The sequence below is a fragment of the Mirounga leonina genome, unplaced genomic scaffold (assembly GCF_011800145.1).
Source record: "Mirounga leonina isolate KUSES-001 unplaced genomic scaffold, KU_Mleo_1.0 Mir_127, whole genome shotgun sequence".
NCBI lineage: Eukaryota > Metazoa > Chordata > Mammalia > Carnivora > Phocidae > Mirounga > Mirounga leonina.
In genome coordinates, this window is record NW_023270316.1 from 61,731,439 (window position 1) to 61,744,334 (window position 12,896).

Sequence of the window (12,896 nt, forward strand, 5' to 3'; positions counted from 1 at the left end):
TTGAGCAGGCATGAGAACCAGTGAAAAGCCCTGGTTGGGAGTCAGCAGGCTGTGGGCTGGCACTTACTAGTCATGTGACTTCGGGTGACTCAGCGAACTTCTCTGAGGCTCATTTTTCTTATTAGTACAATGGGGATAAAAATCCTTGCCCTGGGGCTCCTGGGTGGCTCAGTTGGTTAAGCGTCTGCCTTCGGCTCAGGTCATGATCTCAGGGTCCTGGGATTGAGCCCTGCATCAGGCTCCCTGCTCAGCAGGGAGTTTGCTTCTCCCTCTACCTCTGTGTGCACTCTCTCTTTCTCAAATAAATAAAATCTTCAAGAAATAAAAAATAAAAATAAAAATCCTTGCCCTGCCTATCTCAATTGTTATCACAGTGATCAAATTAAATAAAGTATATGATAGTTCTTTGTAATATTTTATATAAACTGAAATATGAAGTTCTTAAACTATCATCAAGATGGTTGGAAATTTAAAAAAAAAAGACAAAACAGGACAACAGAGTGGCTGATACAGTAAACGGACTTAATTAAAAGTTTGCTAGGAGTTGGTAGCAAGTCTCCAAAGGTCGTCCCAATGACCCACTCCTCCTAGTATTCCAGGGGAGGTATAGTTCCCTTCCTTAGATCTGGGCTGGCCTTGTGGCTCATTTTTCACCAGTGGAATGCCACGGAAGTGATACTCTGTGATTTCCAATGCTGGGTCCTAAAAAGCTGTGCAGCGTTAGCCTGGACCTCATGGAACACTCACTATAAGTCTATAAGGTAAGCTGGTATCTATGTGAAAAATTCAAATACTCTTAAGATGCCACACTGTAAAGAAGCCCAAGCTAGCCAGATAGAGAGGTGCAGGGGAGGAAAAAGGTCTCTTTTCCTTCTACCCATCTTAGGTTCAATGGCTGGGACCCTGTAAATTAGACAGAACAAAGGACAGGTTAACAAGAGAAAAACAAATAGAAGTTTATTAACGCATATACCACACAGACACATGAGAGCTTTCAGAGATGAGTAATTAAAAGGGGTGGTTAGAATTTGGGCTTATATAGCATCTGAACAAAACAGTGGTAAATTTTCAGGGAAGTGACAAGACCAAGGCAAAGGATTTTCAGCTTCTAGGACAGCAAACTGTAAAAAGGCAACTATATGAAGGAACTGATGTAAACTAAGGGCTAGTTAGTAAAGTTGGTTATGTCGATTCCTTTAGTGCCATCTCTGGGCTGACGAGGGTCTGGAGTTGTATCCAGTGCTTAACTTGTCTTTCCTGATAGAGAAGGGAGGGAGACACCTTCACAAATTTATGTCCTGCTTTTAGGCAAATAGGGGGAGGGCAGAGAACTCGACTTGTATTTGCATCTTAAATTTTTTTTAAGATTTTATTTATTTATTAGAGAGAGAGAGCATAAGCAAGGGGAGTGGCAGGCAGAGGGAGAGGGAGAAGCAGGCTTCCCGCTGAGCAGGGAGGGGGCTCGATCCCAGGACCCTGGATCATGATCTGAGCTGAAGGCAGACGCTTAACGACTGAGCCACCCAGGCGCCCCTTGTATTTGCATCTTAAATGTCCACAGCTCAAAATGATCTTTATTACCAAAGTGGTATATTTTAGGGTGGCATATTCTGCTACCCTTCAGAGGCCATGTGGAGAGAGAGCGAGAGCGAAAGCGAGAGCCAGAGAGAGAGAGAGAGAGAGAGAGAGAATATTACTCAGCCAGGCCCTGCTTTTTCCAGCCATCCGGGCTGTGCCGTTAGATATGTGAATGAGAAAAACATCTGGGACATCTGATCTAGATCAGTTGCTATTGACTGCAGCCACATGACAGACCCTAAGTGGGAACCGCCCAGCTGTGCCCATTGAACCACAGAACTGTGAGAGAGAATAAAGTGTTTTAAGCCACTAAGTTTTTGGTTTTTTTTTTTAAAGATTTTATTTATTTATTTGACACACACACAGAGAGAACAGGCTAGGAGAAGCAGCAGGCAGAGGGAGAAGCAGACTCCCCGCTGAGCAGGGAGCCCGACGCGGGGCTCGATCCCAGGACCCTGGGATCATGACCTGAGCCGAAGGCAGCCGCTTAACCGACTGAGCCATCCAGGTGCCCCAAGCCACTAAGTTTTGGGGTGGTGTGTTAGGCAGCAATTGATAACTGGAATATAGAATGATTTTGCTTTTTCTGTTCATAGAAGGATTGTCAAGTTCATTAGTGTAGAATTTCATGAGACATTTAGGACAAAGTCACTGATGTATATATCAGGACCAATTTCAGTTGATTTGCTGCCTCTTGCCAAAGGCACATTGTTCTAGAAAGTGCATTTCAAGGGGGCACTGAGAAGAAAATGACTAGTGAGTCCATGCCAGAATAGAAGAAGGAAGGGAAAACATTTTCTACTTTCAGGCTACATTTTTGTTGCTTTTATAAATGATTGCTTTGGACAATTGCACAAGTTACATTTTTTCAAAGGACAGGTTTTTTTCTTTTCTTTTTCTTCGGATGTATTGAAATTCTCCTGTGGTATAATTTGTGGCCAATTTTCTAACTGCAAATTTCTAGCTGCTTTAATTATCTTTTTTGTTAAACTCAGCTTTGCTGAGATATCATTTATATACAGTAAAATTCACACATCTTAGGTGTACAAGTCTACGAGTTTTGGTAAGTGTGAAAGGCCATGAACCCCCACCAGAATCAAGATATAGAGTATTTCAGTAAGTTCAGAAGTTCCCTCATGTTCTGTCGTACTCAATCACCTCCGTCCATTCCCACTTCCTGGTAACTTTTTATCTGATTTCTGTCCCTTTAGCTTTGTCTTCTTCACATTGTTATGGAAGCAGAATCATATAGTGTGGGGTCTCTTAGGTCTGGCTCTGTTCACTGAGCATAATGACTTTGATGTTCATCAGAAGTAATAGTCTGATCATTACTTTTAATACTGCACCAAATATGGGCGCCTGGGTGGCTCAGTTGGTTAAGCGACTGCCTTCGGCTCAGGTCATGATCCTGGAGTCCCTGGATCGAGTCCCCCATCGGGCTCCCTGCTCGGCGGGGAGTCTGCTTCTCCCTCGGACCCTCCCCCCTCTCATGTGCTTGCTCTCTCTCATTCTCTCTCTCTCAAATAAATAAATAAAATCTTTTAAAAAAAAATACTGCACCAATTACAACATTTTTTTCTTTATGTGTATCCTAAGTGTATGCAGAGCTGTGAATAGCTAAATAGGCCATATTGTCATTGTAGTATATCGCAAAGTTTTGTCTGAAGACCACCTGCACCAGAATCACTTGGGGTGCTTGCTAGAATCTCAGATTCAAATCTTCTGAGCTACTGAGTAATGTGCATTAGTAAGCGCCCCCACATGACTTTTATGCATAAGTAAAATCATAAACCCTCATGTATTCCAGGATGAACAAGAATAGCAGAGTTAAATGCTTCTGAGTTTAAATTTAGCTGTGCCATTGATTAGCTGCTAGAAGTTGGGCAAATTACCTAAACTCTCTGCACCTATTTTTTCCTTTGTACTTGGAAATAATTAATTTATTCACCAAATATTTTTGAGCATCTATCATATGACAGGCATGGTTCTAGGAACAAGAATTGCAGCAGTGAATAAGACAAAGTCCATTCCTTCACGGAACACACATTCTGTCAGAGTGAGATAACAAAAGCACATAAATATGAGATAAATTTCACTTAGTGATACTCTGTAGAAAATGAAACAAAGTTTTGACATAGAGGGTACCTTAGTTAAGATACGATCTAGACTACCTATCACAAAGAAACTCAAAAATACCTTTAAACAAGAAGGAGGTGGGCCCGCCCCCCCTTCTTTGTGACCGTCTGGAGGAGGTAGTTAGGGACAGAGGTAGGATGGCTGTCATCTTCATCTCTGAAATCCTTCATCTCTCCATTCCCTAGCTGCTTCAGCTCCTATAATCTTGTCTGTATTCCAACTAGGAGGAAGAAGGAAAAGTTTGAGGGGAATCTGTGCCCATTTTTTTAGGGGCACATCCTTCTATTCACATTCTATTGATAAGATGCAGAGGTAACTGATTGCAAGGGAGGCTGGGAAATGTAGTTTCTGCCGTGGCCACAAGGCGATAAAACTCCAGAGGAAGAGGCAAATGGGGATTGGTAGACAACAGCAATCCCTGGCAGAGAGTGTGACTGGATGGTGCAGGAGGCTATTTTAACTAGGGTAATCAGAGAAGGCCTCTTTTGGAAAGTGGTACTTTTTTTTTAAGATTTTATTTATTCATTTGAAACATAGAGAGAGAGCATGAGCAGGGAGAGAGGCAGAGGAAGAAGGAGAAGCAGGCTCCCTAGTGAGCCAGGAGCCCAATGTGGGGCTCGATCCCAGGATCCTGGGATCATGACCTGAGCCAAAGGCAGATGCTTAACCATCTGAGCCACCCAGGCGCCCCGGAAAGTGGTATTTGAGAGTCTGGGGCACCTGGGTGGCTCAGTCGTTTGAACCTTGGACTCTTGGTTTCCACCGAGGTCCTGATCTCATTGGTTGGGATGGAGTCCCGCCTCTGGCTGTGCACTCAGCAGGAGTTGGCTTGGATATTCTCTCCCTCTGCCTCTTTCCCTGCTCGAACTCTCTCTCTCTCTCTCTCTTTCTAAAATAAATAAATCTTTCAAAAATTTATTTAAAAATTAAAAAACAAAAGAGAGAGAGTTGAGCTAGGCTAAATTTCAGTCCCTACTAATTCATTAAGGTCATTTTCCTCAACATGTTTATGACTCATACGCTTTTCTGAATTTCCATTTACAAAAAATTCCCCACCAATCTTGATTGTCTTTTGAAATGGTAGGGGAAAGGCTGATGTCAGCATTCAACTGCCAGCATGCAATTCTAAGCTAGAGGGTCCCATGTGGCCTATCAGCTGGCATTCTCCCGGGGGTTTATGCTCATGCACTTCCAGGTTTGACCACCCTCATCCACTGCTCACGGCCTTCATGGAGGGCAGGAAGAAGCTACGCCTTTCTCGTGCAGATTTTTATCTCTAAAACCATCTTTGAAAAAAAAAAAAGAAACATGTATGTCTCATGTTTTGACTCTACATCAAGAACAGAGACTGAAAACAAATACTAATTTATCGGGCAGCGTGTCCTATGGTAATTTTTCTTTTTTAACCCGGTGGCCACGGATCGTTCTGAGAATGTGATGAACGCTGTGCATCCTCACCCCAAACACAGCCCAGTAGGGTCAGTTCTCCGCCGCATTTTACTGGCCTCCCCAAAAGTATTTGCACAGTAGATCACCCCCTCCACTCTCTCCCTCTCCCGTCCGGGTCCTGCCTCAACCAGCGCATCTTAGGTGAATTCAGGCATCCACTCCACTTAGGTCACTAGAATCGCCTGGAGGAAGCCGACTGGGCCCGGCCGAGGGCGAGCCCGGAACTCAGTTTCCGGCCCCTGTTGCCCACCGGAACGTGAAGGGAAGGAACGCGCCAGGCCGGGGAACGGAAGAGAGAGCGAGGGACGTGTTTGGCAGAGGGACGCGCTGTTCCGCTGTGCTCCCGGTTCAGTTTGTTTCTTGGCGATGTTTCCAAGGGTCTCCGCGATCCTACCTCCTCGCCCCCTCTCCCGCTTCCCTTTATGCTCTGGAGGCTCAGAGGCACCGGCGGCTGCGATTGTGCTACTCGGTGCTCCGCACGGAACGGTCAGGTACCGCATTTGGGCGCTGTTGGCCCTGCAGGTCTTCAGGCAACCCCTGGCTTCCCTCCGGTGCATTCAGTGATCATTCCCAGGCTTCCTGGGATCGATGTTCTAGCCCGCGGGATCTTAGAGCCGTTGCTTTAAATCCAAGGAAAGGGAAATCCCAGAAAGGTAAAATGACTTGCCCAAGGTCATAGCGTGAGTAACAGAGCTACGGTTACATGGTTGGCTACTGTCCCGAGCACTCTGCTCCACACCGCGCCTCCTACCTCTTGCCGCTCCTCCCCTCGTTCAGTCCAGGCTCCAGTAGCAAAGTGGTCTTTATTTACTTCCCCAGCCTATAACGGCCTCATTCCTGCCTCCATTTATTCTTTGGTTCATTATTGAAAGTACTTACAGTGTACCTATACTGGTGTTAAGCCCCGAATAACAACAGTCCTGCATCACGGAGCTTGTAGTTCACCAAGCATGCAATTCAAGTTTAGTGGAGTAAAGCTGAGGTGGTGTAGGTAGCACAGAATGCTTTATTAATTACAGTAATGGCTGGGTGAGCAAGTCGGGACAGCTAACTATTGCAGGAGAGGTTCAGAGTTCCTTTCTGGAAAAGAAGTCTGATAAAATCTAAAGGGGGACCAGGGGTTGGAACTAGCCAGGCAAGAAAAGTAGTTATGCATACTTCATGTTGGTATTTATTCTCTGAGAACCCTCATCATTATGGAATCTTTCCATGTAGAACGATTTGGGGCCAGTATGGTTAAGTGTAGCTCTAAGCAGGTTAGTAGCAATGGGGATGGGAAGAAGTAGCCGGATGGAGAAGAAAAATTGCACAGGTAGAATTGATATGATGTGACATATGAAATAAGGGTAAGGTAGAGAAAAGATTTCAGCATGCTACCCTAGAGGACCAGTGTACCATTAGTGTTAATAGAAGATTGAGGAGCAGCTTTGAGAAAGCTTTTAAAATATGTCATAGTTTTTAGAATTCAAAATATCTATTATGGTAAGAAGCCCCTTCAATACAGAAGGGTGAAAAATGGATAGTATGAGAGGGGAGCTCTTTTTTTTTTTTTTTTTTTGAGAGGGGAGCTCTTGAATGTGGTTTTGGATGTGTTGTATTTGAAGTGCTGATGAGATGCTCTCAGTGGAAACAAGCCCAGGTGGGAGGTTATGACCGAAGTTTTATTATTTTAGTGTTATGGAGTTACTGCCTATACATGATTTTCCTGTACTAAATATAGATTACTTTCTGTGGCCCCGTAGCAGTCTTGGAAGGAAACACTGAAGGATGGGAGGTTATATGTGAGATTCATTCTCCTGATTGCTGCCTTTTGTTATAATACCTTTAATATTAATTTAACTTTCATATGCGAAATAATAGAGTATTTTCCTAAATTGAATTGTACCATAAATTGAATGATATTATGTTGAAGGTCCTGTGTACTGATTATAGGATATCAGTTATGCAGTTGGTTTTGCATTCTAATTGTTAAGTGCCTGATTTGGTAGTCTCTAACATTTTTATAAGCAGATCAAATGATTTGTTTCAGAATTCTTTTTTTGATAGGTTTTTTTAATTAATTTATTTATTCATTTATTTATTAATTAATTACTGTGAGTGCAGAAGCAGGGGGAGCAGCAGAGGGAGAGGGAGAAGCAGGCTTCCTGCTGAGCAGGGAGCCTGATGTGGAACTCGATCCCAAGAGCTTGGGATCATCACCTGAGCTGAAGGCAGATGCTTAACTGACCGAGCCACCCAGGCACCCCCAGAATTCTTGGAAATAGCCATTTTGTCTTTCATTAAAGGGTCCCTAGTCTGGTACTGCTATTGGCTGGCTTTGAGAACTTAATACGATAAGTAGCCCAGGGTCTGATGTGGGGTGTTGAGATGAGTTGTATCAGAATCACCTGGCATCTTGGGTGCCTGGATGACTCAGTTGGTTGGGCGACTGCCTTCGGCTCGGGTCATGATCCTGGAGTCCCGGGATCGAGTCCCGCATAGGGCTCCCTGCTTGGCGGGGAGTCTGCTTCTCCCTCTGACCCTCCCCCCTCTCATGTGCTCTCTCTCTCTCTCATTCTCTCTCTCTCTCAAATAAATAAATAAAATCTTTTAAAAAAAAAAGATACCAAGGCTGTGTCCTTAAAAAAAAAAAAAATCACCTGGCATCTTGGTTGAATGCAGGTCCTTGGGCCTCATTCCAAACTTAGCAACTAAGAATCTCAGGAATATGTTTTAAATAAGCTCCCTACGTAATTCATATCATCCCTAAAGGTTAAGAACCACTGATTTAACCTCTTTGGACATCAGTTTCTTGTTCTATTAAAACAGAAGTAGTTAAACCTGTCCTATAAGGTTGTAAGGATTAAATGACATACGTAACATAACTCCTCAAATGGGGTCCTCTGATGGGTAGTATCAGCATTACTTGGAAACTTGTTAGAAATGCAAACACTTTGAATCCCTCCTCAAAGCTACTGAATCAGAATTCCTTGGTGGGACCACAGAACCTATTTTTTTAAAGTCCCCTAGGTAATTCTTATGCATATTGAAGTTTGAGGAACATGTTCTAGCCTGTTAGCTTCAGAAAGATAAGGACCATGAAATTCTCATTTACTATTGTATCGTCAATGCATAGTATAGTGTCCAGCACAGAGTAGATACTCATTGTATTTAATGAATGACTTTTTATACATTTTACTTTCCTAATCTAACACATTCATTAGCTTCTTAAATTCTTTTTTTTTTAATGTTTTCTTTTTTTAAGATTTTTTATGTATTTATTTGGGTTAGAGAGAGTGTGCACGAGCAGGGGGGAGGGGCAGAGGGAGAGGGAGAGGGAGAAGCAGGCTCTCCACTGAGCAGGGAGCCCGATGTGGAGGACGCGGGCTCGATCCCAGCACCCTGAGATCATGACCTGAGCCGAAGGCAGATGTTTAACCGACTGAGCCACGAAGGCACCCCATGCAACCTTTTTTTTTAATGTTAGTTCATGTCTTTTATTTATTTATTTATTTATTTATTTATTTATTTAATTTTTTAAAGATTTTATTTATTTGCGAGAGAGAGAATGAGAGACAGAGAGCATGAGAGGGAGGAGGGTCAGAGGGAGAAGCAGACTCCCTGCTGAGCAGGGAGCCTGATGTGGGACTCGATCCCGGGACTCCAGGATCATGACCTGAGCCGAAGGCAGTCGCTTAACCAACTGAGCCACCCAGGCGCCCCAGTTCATGTCTTTTATCAACCCATATACAATTACTTGTTTTCCACTTTGTTGAAGCAATAGGTCAGACGACATTTGTCACAATAATGTCTGTCAAAGTGGCTAGCCATGAAAACTCCAGCACCACATTCATCTGAAGGCCACTTCTGACAAAGGTGACTGATTTTGCCATTCTCATCCACTTTATAGTATTTCAGGACAGCTAACTTAACCTTCTTTCTCTTACGCTTATTCTTCTTGGGAGTGGTGTAAGACTTCTTCCTTTTCTTAGCACCACCGTGAAGTCTCAGTCAAAGAAGAAAAGTGGACTCCTTTTGAATGTTGTGTCAGGCAAAGTAGGTCCATCTTGCAGTTGCTTGCCAGCGAAGATCAGTCTCTGCTGATCAGGAGGAATTCCTTCCTTATCCTGGATCTTGGCCTTTACAGTTTGTTATATCCGATGGTTCATCCTGGAGAGTGGTCTTTCCCCATAAGGTTTTTCATGAAAATCTGCATCTTGGTGACGTTTCCACCGCAGATGGTGGATCAGAAAGTTGTCTCCTTTTTTAAATGTTATGGAACGCATAGAAAATGATCTTTGTATCAAGCCTTGAGGTAAATGGAGGGAGGCAACAGATAGGAGCACCAGCAGCGACACACTTCACCCAGCTACCCCCAAGGACGAGGTGATCAGTCAGTCTCAGCACACCTGTAACCCATTTGTGACTCACCAGTGTGTCTTAGGCCTTAGTGAGCCCTGAGCTACATGACCTTGGGTAAATCACTTCACTTCTCTGGTTTCTAGTTTCCTAATCTGCAGAATGGGGATAATACTTGTGGAGTTGTTGTGGGTATGTGGAAATGTAGTAAATATGTTGCACCAGACGAAGCACATAGTATATATTCAATAAATGTTAACATTGCTGTTGTTATGGTCACTGACAATAATAATAAAAAGCAAAAGGGAAGAGTTTGAATTAGAAAATTTTAAAAACACACAGAAGCAGTGTTTTGAATCCTTGTTTTATTATTTTGCATTGTATTTTTCTTTTTTTTTCTTTAATGCTTCTTTCCAGGACAAAAAATAATGCCCAAAGATATTTTGGCACTAACAATGTTATCTATAGCAAGAAAGATGAGCAGTCTGCTCCAACACCTGAGATTTCCAAAGAAACAGAGAGCCAAGAAAGTGTAAAGGAGAATACAAAAAAAGACTTGTTAGGTATTATTAAGAGCATGAAAATTGAATTAAGCACAGTAAATGTGCAAACAACAAGGCCATCCAGCAGAAGACAACTTAAGAGTGTGGAAACTACAATTGGCAGGCTTCAAAAAGCTCCGGAAGGTGTCCCAAAGAAGAGGTAAATTGAATTGAATTTCATTTACACTGAATTTTTGAAACTCCTTTTTCTTTTAGGAAAAAAAAAATTTGCAAATAGAGGACCTGGGAGATGCTACATGAAGACTATCAGTCTGTAAACACAGAGACTCTAACACTTACATGAGAGACAGTTACCCTTTCTATATTTATCTTTTTTTTTTTTTAAGATTTTATTTATTTATGTGACACAGAGAGAGATAGTGAGAGGGGGAGTGGGAGTGGGAGTGGGAGAGGGAGAAGCAGGCTTCCCGCAGAGGAGGGAGCCGGATGCAGGGCTCGATCCCAGGACCCTGGGATCATGACCTGAGCCGAAGGCAGACGCTTAACGACTGAGCCACCCAGGTGCCCCAGTTACCCTTTCTATATTTAAATAGGAAGGAGAGAGGCACCTGGCTGGCTCAGTGGGTAGAGCATGTGACTCTTGATGTTGGGGTTGTGAGTTCAAGCCCCATGTTGGGTTTAGAGGTTACTTAAAAATAAAATCTTTAAGGGGAGCCTGGGTGGCTCAGTTGGTTAAGCATCTGACTTTTGATTTCAGCTCAGGTCTTGATCTCGGGATCGTGAGTTCAAGCCCCGTGATGGGCTCCATGCTGGGTGGGGCGCCTACTTAAAAATTTTTTAAAAACGGGGAAAAAAATCGCAGGGGACATCTGCATACAATCTAGAGAGGAAAAGAGTCATGATCTAATTGAGAATTCCATATGTTTTCTTACATATTCATCAGTGTTATTAGCTGCCATTTAATTGCCTCTTTAAACTGTTAATTACCAAATCGTTTATATCCTGATTTGGAGGTAGCCTCATGTCTCTGAAGGACTGATTTTTGAAATTTCCATTTTATAAGTTCCACTTAGGATAGAATTTAAGTATGTTGATTACAGCTGTTTTATATGACTTCCTTTGACCAGTAATTATCAGTGCTCTCAGCTTATGTGGTTTCCTCAAAATATTGTAATTACTTGTGCTTGTGAAAAGCGTATTATATTTCACTGATTCTAAATGCAATCAATAATATTTTAGCATTGTGTTGTAATTTAAATGGCAGTGTTTTGTTTTAATGACACTTAAATAATGGTGAGTCTTACACAGATGATGTCGTTGATTCAAATAATAAGGTATGTGGCTTTAACATCCCCATCTCTGACTTCTCAGCAGAATCAGCAGCTAACATAGATTTCTATTTTCTAGAATGACTTAATATTTTTATGAAACTTCTTGGTTTCTATATTGTATCAAAACTACCCCTGGAAAGCATAATTGGGTGGTAGAGAATAAGCTCATTCAGTGCATGCCCATCATAGGTACTTCCTTCTTCTCTATTTATTTATTTATTTTTAAATAATCTCTACACCCAGTGTGGACCTCAAACCCACAACCCTGAGATCAAGAGTCACATGCTCTACTGACTGAACCAGCAAGGTGCCCCATCTTCCTCCTCCTTCATAGAAACAAAATAAACAAAAATATTATATAAAAGTATATAGAATTAGATGATACAGACACACACACATATATACATATATGTATATATTTATCAAGAGTTTTTTTTTAAGCTTCCAGACCTGTTTGTGACCCATTGTGGTTTTTATTATAATTATATAATTTAATTATCTATTATAGAAATGGTTAAAATGAGTTGAATGTTTTGCAAAGACTCAGAAAAGGAAATTTTTAAAATTCTTTTCCAATTAGGTATGAATGAGACAAGCAGAAAAATGTAAGAAAATTCTGCACTCAGAATGCTTTGTAAGCATTTTTAAGTTCTTGATCTGAGTTTCCACTTTAAAGAAACCAAAATTGGAACTCATGGAGGATGTACTATGAGTGCAGTGTATATATAAAAGATATATGTTGGAATTTCTATTCAAAGAAGGGTTTTGGTCCTGCATCAAAAGATTGCTGAATGAGATATATTTGTTTTATTTATTTATTTTTTTAAGAAAGTGTTTTTTTTTTTTTTTAAAGATTTTATTTATTTCTTTGACAGAGAGAGACACAGCGAGAGAGGGAACACAAGCAGGGGGGAGTGGGAGAGGGAGAAGCAGGCTCCCCGCTGAGCAGGGAGCCCGACGCGGGGCTCAATCCCAAGACCCTGGGACCATGACCTGAGCTGAAGGCAGACGCTCAATGACTGAGCCACCCAGGCGCCCCAAGAGATACATTTCTTTTAAAAATTTATCTTTTAGGGGCTCCTAGGTGGCGCAGTTGGTTGAGTATCGGACTCTTGGTTTTGGCTGGGGTCATGATCTAGGGGGTCATGAGATTGAGACCCGCGCTGGGCTCTATGCTTGGCACGGAGTCTTCTTGTTCCTCTCCCTCTGCTTTCTCCTCTGCTTGCGCGCTCTCTCTCTCTAAAATAAATAAATAAATCCCTGCCCAGCGGGAAGGCTGCTTCTCCCTCTCCCACTCCTCCTGCTTGTGTTCCCTCTCTCCCTGTCTCTCTCTCTGTCAAATAAATAAATAAAAGTCTTTAAAAAACAAATATTTTTTAAAAATATCTTTTAGGGGCACTTGGCTGGCTCAGTCAGTAGAGCATGCAACGCTTGATCTTGGGGTCATGAATTTGAACCCCACATTGGGCATAGAGTTTACTTAATTAAAACAATTTTTTAAATGTATCTTTTAATGATTTTGTTCTCCACCCTCTTTTTTTAAGGGATCCTAGATGCACAG

General features: G+C 42.2%; 1 protein-coding gene and 1 pseudogene across 1 annotated transcript in view; one reads left to right on the top strand and one right to left on the bottom strand.

Moving 5' to 3' along the window:
* The first annotated feature begins 5,442 nt into the window (after positions 1 to 5,442).
* The window catches only part of MRPS31 (mitochondrial ribosomal protein S31), a 33,751-nt gene continuing 26,297 nt past the window's right edge, over positions 5,443 to 12,896 (top strand). Inside the window, exons 1-2 of the mRNA XM_035003489.1 lie at positions 5,443 to 5,654; positions 9,919 to 10,203. Coding sequence (XP_034859380.1) covers positions 5,530 to 5,654; positions 9,919 to 10,203 — 410 coding nt within the window. The 5' untranslated portion in view covers positions 5,443 to 5,529. The remainder of the gene's footprint in view (positions 5,655 to 9,918; positions 10,204 to 12,896) is intronic.
* LOC118009480 lies at positions 8,825 to 9,358 on the bottom strand (annotated as a pseudogene).